Genomic DNA, 9,373 nt, shown 5'->3' with positions numbered 1-9,373 from the left:
CTTGAATTGTGTTGTTCAATAACTAAGGATAATATTCAACAGTATTTTATAATTTAGATCTATGAATCTATCCCAGGATTTATATGTGCTGCTACATTGTGGAAAAGTTTGTTCCTCTCCTAACAATCAATCAGGTTTCATTTATTATCTCTCTGATTTACTATCCTTGAAGACTACCAATCCAAATGCAATCTCAGACTGTGACTTAGTAACTATCATGCCCCTGTAGGAATCTGACTTGGAGGAGAAAGCTGAACAGCTGACAGAATGGGCATGTGGCTCCATTGGCTGTGGAAGAAAATGGGGAAGGGCAAAGTCTGGCTGGGCAGAGCAGGGAAGAGGTAGAACAAGGGAGAGGGAATTCAAAGGAATACCCAGGCCCACCCCCTCTTCATCCTAGAGCACGCAGAGAAGAATGGAGAAGAGAGCAATATGGGTTGCATGGCTTATGGGGGAGGAAAGGGCTCTGATTCCCTTCATTAGCTGCAGCTGGGAACACAGTGTATAAAAAAGGCAAGCTGCATGCAGCAAGCTGTTGGGAGCAAATGTGACTTTATCTTGTATTGTCGTGGCTTATCTGTGTTCCTGGCATCTTCCCAACTGTGTGAGTTTTGCCATGCTTTCAAGTTTGAAATTTCTGCTTCTGCCCTGCCAAACTAATTACTTCAGTTTGGTTTGTTTGGATTTTAAGTTACAGTTTGTGTGTACTTTGTTTTGGACTGAATTTTCTACAGTCAAAGGCTGTTCCTGGGAGAGCTTTTCTCCAGCCTGAAAGTAACCTGGACATTGGGGGCAAAGTTGGAAATAATAAAGGGACTCTTATTGCTTATCTGACTGTGTTGCCTTTGTGCCACGCCCTGGGTCATCACAATAACTATGTCAAAGTACACTGCACCATTTGTTTCCAAGGGCAACTCAGTTTGATTACGGACATCTTTAAAACCCTTCATCATTCCGGTTCTGGCTATCTGCAGGACAAGCTTCTCTCACCAGTCTGTTTCTTCACTAAGATCCAGACAACATGGTTCCCACAGGCCCTATCCCCACAGGAATGTTCTATGCAGGAATCTCAGATTTAGACTTGCTCAATTACAGATTCCTTCTGTAGAACAATGTTCCTTCTGATACGTCCTTTTCATAAAAAAAAAACCAGGCTGTCTCAATGGGTCTTTGAGAGCTAAGGGAGCCATATTAACCTCTCGGATCAGGATGGATATTATAATTGAACTTCAGCATGTGGATATTATTTCTTACAATCCTTCTTCAGCTCTGACAGGATAGTGGGGAAGAGCTGAAGAAGCTTCTTGGATGAAAAGCTAAGCTTCAAAGAAAAAATAAAGTCCAGTTGTCTCCAGAAAAAGCATCTTTGGGGCAACCATGACCTGGATGACTGAGAATCTCTACACCCTTTGAATGGTGTGGGAGTAGGAATGGATTTCCAGAGAAAAAATTGCAGACTACCGGAACCAGGAGCACCACTCAGGTGACCCTGAGGACACCAATCAACCTCCAAGTGCTTCAGTGACCCTCTAAAAGGATGCAAATGACTAGATGTCTACAAGGAATATAAATCCTTCCATTCCACACTATCCTATCAGAGATTAAGAAGCTTCTTGGATGGGAAGCGAAACATCTTCAAAGAAAAAACAGAAAGTACAATTGCCTCCAGAAAAAGCTCCTTTGGGACAACCATGACCTGGATGATTAAGAATCTCTACAGACTTCTATTTATTACCATATTATTTTACTTTATTATGCTTATACTGTTATGTAATCTATAGAATACAGAATAACAGAGTTGGAAGGGACCTTGGAGGTCTTCTAGTCCAAGCCACTGCTCAAGCAGGAGACCCTATACCCGTGATGGCAAACCTATGGCACGCGTGCCACAGGTGTCACGCAGCCATTTGTGCTGGCACGTGAGCTGCAGGCAAACTTACCTCACTGCATATGCGCACGCCTCACAGCTGATTTTCGGCCGGTTTGAGGTCCTTTTTGGCCTCCCAGAGGCTTAAGGAAGTCTTCTGCAGGCTTTGCAGGTTGAAAACTAGCCCCGTTTTGTCATTTCCTGTTTATCTGAAAATACCGGAAGTGACACAGGGCTTGTTTTCAGCCTGCAAAGCCTGCAGAAGCCTTCAAGCCTCTGGTAGGCTGAAAAAGACCTCAAACCAGCCGAAAATCAGCTGTGAGGCGCAGTGCAGGTAAGGGGCTGGCAGGGGTGGGGATTGTGCACGCATGCGTAGGGGGCATGGGAGGGTGCACATTGCCTCTGGGTGCTGGCATGCAAGCACGAGTGTGCAAGCGTGGGCACAATTTTTGGCAAAGGAGCCCCAAAAAGTTAGCCACCACTGCCCTATACCATCTCAGAGAAATGGCTGTCCAATCGCTTCTTAAAAACCTCCAGTGATGGTGTACCCACAACTTCTGAAGGCAAGCTGTTTCACTGATTAATTATTAATAATTATTAATAATTATTCCACTAATTGTTCAGGACATTTTCCTGGTTCTAGGGAGTTCTTATTTCTTAGATCTTATTGTTCTGTTCTTTGCTCGGAACCACACTTGATATAGCAGCATATATGTCCAGTAAAATAAATAGATTTCAGTGAATCTTGTACATTTCTAAAATTAGATTACTATGAAACTAGATAGTAGAAATTACAATTCCTACTCTTTTCCTTCAGACACATTATGCAGAAACCTAGCTCTCTAGAGAAAGCTCTAATGCTGGGAAAGGTGGAAGAAAAGAATAGGATGACCAATAACCCATTATGGTAGTGACGAGTACACAATTGGAACACCTACATGACCTGATGGATAGATTGCCATGAAGAAAATCTATCTATGTGGGTGCTAGGAGTTGAAAATGACTTGATGGCACATAACCAATCAACATGCAGATCCAGGTATTCCATTTTTGGGGAACTGCACAGTTGCCAAGCCTTTTAGGAAAGTACTCTAGTAAAAGACCAGCTCTAAAGAAACCACTTAAGGTCAATTTAACTAAGTTGTATTGGCCTGCATTCATTTTCACAGGTACTTTTTCCCCGAAGTCAAAAAGAAATTTCCTGCAGGAAAGAAGATGGCTTAAATGAAAATGAATTGGCCTTTCCAGCTTTCCTCATTCCATTCCATTGACATTATTATTTTACCATTGTTTGTTTTTGCTGAATATCAGAATGGCAGCAGACAGTAGTAACTTTGGTTGACTCTGTGCCCCTTCTCCATCTCCTTTGGCTAAATTTCTATAAATGAAAGAGCAGCCTGTTTGATGAACAGACTAGACCCAGAAGATCACTTATGTATGGTGCTTAAATAAATTATGAGATTACTGCCCTTCTCTAGTGGAAAGTGCTTCCAAAGGGCAGCTTTACACTTACTGCAGAGCAGAATAACTCAGTCCACAAACAAAATTTAGAATCATGTTCAGAGCACATTTCAGTAAGCCCTGATTATTATTTTACTTCTGGCAATAGCTTTGAGTAGCTTGGTTTATGTGATGTATCTTCTCCCAAACAGATGTCTCTTACAGTTTCTTTTAAATCTATTTTTTGTTTATTCTTTCACTTATAAGACAGAAGAACAAATCTCCTTATACTTAGTTACAACAGAAATGAAAATAGTGCTGTTCTTGATGGCTATAGGACTAGCCTTTAGGTTCATTCTTCACTCTCCTCTTCAAATTTATTGTCAGGAGGCTAAGCATCTGACGTTTGTTGCTGCTGTACAATTCTATAAAACCCTGTGTGTACTGATAATGTGTAAAAATAATGCTGTCAGTGATTTAGAAGCAGTCAAATAAACTTGTCCTGATTGACGTATGCACATAACGGTATATATGTAGATGTATGTATGTAGATCCAGCTAAATCTCTGTGCAATGTATTCATTGAAATTTTTAAAAAGTTATTGTAGAAAGAAGCTGAGGTGCACACAATACACCAAGTAACATGATAGCTTTTAGCTTAATGTGATGGATCATGGATGTATCCATTGTTATTTCTTTTATTAGATTATATTTATTTATATTCATCATGTTAAAAATGGTTAGGATTATGTGTGAACCCCACTAAGGAGAGGGTGTACTGATCCAGAAAAGAAATCTGCATATGATCTATCACCTACAGGGATATTTCCATAGCAGACAGTTTAGGCATGAAGAGAGAAGATAGGTAGCAATCATATAAATTATCTGTATTGTATTACATTTGGAATTTTTAAAAAATTAAACAATTAAATACAGTGAGGTGCTACAACTGGGAGTTCTTTGGTAAAACCTGGCCCCCTGGGGATACTGTCAGCCTGAAATCTTTTTTTATTATTTTCTATTAAATACATTTCTTAATAAACATCGTGTTGTGCTTAACAATACAAATTTACATTCTTAATCTCCACCCTTTTTTTTCCAACCATTGATAAAATAGATTCTATGTTTGATAATATTCTACATCTTCTTTCTGTTTAATTTTCAATGGCAATCTATCCATTTCTGCACAATCTAGTATCTTCCTAACTATCTATCTCTTCATCTCGCCGTATATCTTCATTCTTCCAGCCTGACCTCTTACTGATCACTTCAGAGACAAAAGAAGAATATGAAGAGGACCTGGCAGCGAATCATCAGCATCTCTTCTATCTTGGTTTATGGTGGGGAAAACAAGTTGTTTAGCTGTATCTGCAAATTCGCCTCTCTCCTTGTATGCATCTCTGTCCATAGTTCAGTCTTCTTGCTGGAGCTGATACCACAGACAAGCTATGTGGTGAAATAGTTGGGCCCGATGGGGAAGAGGTCAAAGGAAATCCTCATAGAAAAGGTGAATGGAGTATAAGGGTTTATAGGTAGTCCTCGACTTACAACAATCCTTTTAGTACTGTTCAAAGATACAACAGCACTGAAAAAAGTGACTTATGACCGTTTTTCACACTTACGACTGTTGCAGCATCCCCTTGGTCACCTTGTCAAAATGTGGACGCTTGCCACCTGGTGTGTGTTTATGAGAGTTGCAGTGTCTCGGGGTCATATACTCACCTCCTGCAACCTTCTGACAAGCAAAGTCAGTGGGGAAGCCAGGTTCATTTAATCACATTACTATCTTTACAACTGAGTGACTCAATCATAAAATGGGGGCAAAATTCACTTAACAGTTGTCTCATTTAGCAGTGGAAATTTTGAGCTCAGCTGTGGTAATAAGTCAAGGACTACATGTAATATGTCTTCTTTCCTTCATGGTTTCGTGGTATTTATGACAACACAGTGAATCGTGACAGAACAAGCTAACCAGAGTATACATTTTTCAAATAGAATATACATTTTTCAAATTCAGTATTCTTGAATGATTTAAAATGGGGTTATTTTTACTAGAGCCCTTTAAAGAAGGATTAAATTCTTCCCACTCATTCCATGCCAATATAACTTTTCCTCCAATTTATTTTCACTGAAGAGTTATCCAGTAATTAGGAGCATGCAAGAAATCCAAAATGACTTGCTATTGATACTAATATTGTAAACATTCTAATTTGTTTGTTTTGCTACCTTGAATGAAATATTTTTTAAAATCCGTAATCCATTTGATGGTTTCAAATTCTGCATTCTGTTTCAGAGGGAGGGAGTGGCAGGAGCAGTAAACCCCCACCCCTCTGCTCCTCCCACGCAGATCCGCCTTGAAATACTCCTGGGCGATCCTCATAACTTGGCATGAGTGGGTTTCCCACACGGGTGAGGACGGGCGGGGCGGGGGGGACCTTCTTCCTTTTCGCCTGGAGACAGGCAAACAAACCTTTGTGCCCCCGACTGACAGGAAAAGAAGAAGAAAAAAAGAGCCCCGGGCCTTTGAGCACCGTCCCCGACATCCTGCAGGGGGCGTCGGCTTGCAACCCTTAAAGCTTCCGCGCCCTTTGCCGCTCGAAAGAAAAGAAGAGGGGGCGGGGCCTGGCGGGCGTGCTCCGCGAGGCGGCACGCGGGAGGCAGGGCCCCGGGCGCTGTGCGGAGTGGACCGGCGCGAGCGGATGCTTCGAGGGCCCGGTGCTGCAAGCAGGGACGGGAGCGATGTTGCTGGCGGCGCGGGCCGAGTATCTCGCGCCCTGGTGGACATCGTGGCTGCACGGGCTCCCTCATTTGAGCTTCAGCCTGCGACCCGTGCCCAACGCCTTCCGCCCGAGGGACGACGACTACCAGCAGGTGCGCTTTCGTCCGCCGCCTTCGTGGCCTCGGCACCCTCGGCCGTCCCTGACTTTGCATGGCTTTGCTCCTTTGCCGCCTTCCCTCAAACCGGAGGCTGCACGAAGCTTCGGGCGTTTGCTGGATCTGGATCTTCTCCAGATCTGCGCCCTGCTCCTGTTGTCCGTTAGGGAAGGCCGGCTGCTTGCTTCGACCGCTTCGGGTCTTGGGCTTCAGCTAAGATCTTGAAAGGGGAGCCTTGGGTTCCCCTCCTATATGTGTATGCATGTATGTATGTATGTATGTATGTATGTATCTATATGTGTGTGTGTGTGTGTGTGTGTGTGTATACACACACACACACACCCCTCGCGGACTTGCCTTGCTCCCCGACGATAGACCGAGGAGGAGGGTTTGGGAAGCCAAAATAATATATAAACGATTCTGTACGATTCGGGCTTTACCCAGCCCGGCCGGTCACTTAATCGTTCCAGATCGGCGACGCGATTAAGCGTGGTGAAGTCTGAAGTACTTTGTGCCTTGTTGGCGTACTCGAGTAATGGTTGTGATTCCCCACACCCACCCCCAAGTCCTGGCGTGTAACGTTTTGCCGTTTTCGCATTTCTGGTTGCTAGGGGATTAGCCCTTTTCTGCTTTGATGTTGGCGTGATAGCCTTACGTTAAAATGCAGCATTTTGGGGATTCTGTCATTTAAAAAGGTTGAGGTGGCTGAGCTTCCTGTTGGCTGCTTTAAAACCAGATCCCCCATCGATTGTTCCTCGAAGTTATAAAAATAAAATAAAGTTTATCTTGTCTGGATGAAACCTACCTTAGAAACCCTTTGGGGCAGTGGACTTCCCCTCAGTTTTCCCCAGTTGGGCATCCTTTTGGTTCTTTGCTCCTCTATATCATCTTGCAGCCTCAGTGGGTCCATAGAATTGGAAGGATTCTTGAAGATGTCTGATTTGTCTCCTGCTCTATGCTAAATGTACTGTATAATCTGGGATTAAACTACAACATTCTTAAATGATGGCCCTCCACTCTTTGATATATGGAAACCTTGAATCCATTGTATATTGAGGCAAGCTGTGTCTTGGTCAACTAATTCTTTCTGACAAGTAATTAGACCAGGACATATTTCTCTTCAGTCATTGGTTCTAAGTTCTTCTGTTCTATGGAGGTCCAGGGATCAAAAGGATAGTCATGGATAAGTCCTAGTAAATCAGAGATACTATAGGCAAAGAGTTATTTGGACAAGTTGTGGGTCATAACTTATTACATGCAAGCAGTCCTTGGCTGACAGCAACTACTACGGACCATTCGAAGTTACAATGGCAGTGAAAAAAAAGTGACATATGGCCATTTTTCATACATTGCAGAATCCTCGTGGTCGTGTGATCCAAATTTGGATGCTTGGCAACTGGCATATATTTATGACAGTTGCAGTATCCCAGGGTTATGTGATCACCTTTTGTGACCTTCTGACAAGCAAAATCAATGGGAAAGCCAGATTCACTTAACAACCATGATACTAAATTAACAACTGCAGTGACTTACTTAATAACTGTGGCAAGAAAGGTCATAAAATGGAGCAAAGCTGTCTTGCTTAGCAACAGAAATTTTGGGCTCAGTTGTGGTTGTAAGTTGAGGACTATCTGTATTGGATACAAGAGGGGTCAGACAAGGAGAGAGGCCACACTCCAGGCAGCAGCTGTTGATATATCCAAGAAAAGAAATTATGGTAACCATAACCTTCTGAAGCTGAGTGCCATAAATGTCCCAGCAACCGTCTTCCCCCTGGCCAAACTGGTGCACATCCTGTCCTACAGTCCCAAGGAGGCTATTTCTCATAGCGTGCCAACCCTGGAATCTGGTGCTCTTCTGCTGAAGGGCAGCTGATCAGGGATTAGAGCTGCAGAGTCTGAAGATGTTGATCAATTGGTTTCACGTCATGTCCTCAGCTCTGGGTCACAACAGATAACCTGGTTCCTCATTCTCACTTTCTTGACATCTCTTCTTCCAAAGAAGAACCAAGGGCACATATGACAAGCAGAGTGGTTTGACATTTTGGGGATCTTCTATGTAATTTGTCTATTTTCTACCCTCCCAACTCATCACACTCCAGAAATCCTCACACACAACCGAGAAATAACTTCTTCATGCTTCTTCAGCACCCGGAGATATCATTTTTTACCTGGTCCTGGAAATGTAAACTCATTTAAAATAGTGTAGGCATTCTGCAACATTTCCTTTCCTGTCTATTCTGCTGCATGTAGTGCGTTCTATCTAGAGAGCCCAAATTTATATATTGGTATTTCTGCTACTTCTTGAGATTGGTATTAGAGGCATGCTAAAATTATACCATTATATCTTCATAGTTCAAATTGGCTATTACTACTTTGGGGTGGGGTGGGGTGGGGGGAATCAATGATTCTTTTGCAATAAGGTAGTGAAGATTGACATGTAACCGAATTGCCCACAGATTGTGTAGTGTTTTTAGGAATTGATGTTGAATTCTTTGATCTACACTTCTTGGTTATGAATTTATGCCACACAGTATGACTCAGGGGATAAAGGAGGTCAATGTGTTTGGCTCCACTTCGTATCACTTTGTGAAAATTGGCCCCAGATGGTAAATTCTCAAGGAATGACCCATAAAAGCAATACAGTTTGCCAATCCTTGATTTAGATCCACTGAAGGAGCGCCTCAGAGAACTTAATTTTATCTCTCTCTGTGTGTGTGTGTGTATTTGGTTAATTTGTTGCTTTCACCTGATTTATTTTCCCTATTATTTCATTTCAGATTTCTTCAGCTTGTTTTTTTATATAATAGCCATGTTTTTATTTTAAAAAGCATAAAGGATCCCAGCATAGTTGGGACAAGATGATTTTGGCCAGAAGAACCATGAATTGTTCATCAGTGTTCCTTTTGTGTTTGACTCAGTGTATCTCCTGTGTTCATTTTGTACCATTACAAATACCATAACCTCTAATGTCACAAGCAGTTTTGTACAATCAGCTTTCATGAATAAATCCATGCAGGAGATTAAATGTGTGTCTCTTTTAACAATTAAATGTTAATGTGTGTATCACAAAGTCCTTAGAACCAATTGGGTGTAATCGTTACCAATAGTTACCAATTGGGTGTAAGGCTAGAAACCAGGAGAACAGAAATTCTAGTCCTGTCTGAAGCCCAGAGCTGGCTGGGTGACCTTGG

At 42.3% G+C, this 9,373-nt stretch overlaps 1 protein-coding gene across 3 annotated transcripts in view; it reads left to right on the top strand.

Moving 5' to 3' along the window:
* Positions 1–5,928: 5,928 nt before the first annotated feature.
* The window catches only part of TTYH2 (tweety family member 2), a 64,553-nt gene continuing 61,108 nt past the window's right edge, over positions 5,929–9,373 (top strand). For 2 of the 3 annotated variants that reach the window (XM_026701737.2, XM_087924991.1), the window contains exon 1: positions 5,950–6,177. In XM_026701737.2, coding sequence (XP_026557522.1) covers positions 6,046–6,177 — 132 coding nt within the window. In that variant the 5' untranslated portion in view covers positions 5,950–6,045. Of the gene's footprint in view, positions 6,178–9,373 lie in introns of all 3 variants that reach the window. The other variant, XM_087924992.1, reaches the window with a different exon arrangement.

Source organism: Pseudonaja textilis, chromosome 2, assembly GCF_049901715.1.
Source record: "Pseudonaja textilis isolate UNSWEBS1 chromosome 2, rPseTex1.2, whole genome shotgun sequence".
NCBI lineage: Eukaryota > Metazoa > Chordata > Lepidosauria > Squamata > Elapidae > Pseudonaja > Pseudonaja textilis.
This window is presented reverse-complemented; position numbering and strand designations above follow the sequence as displayed.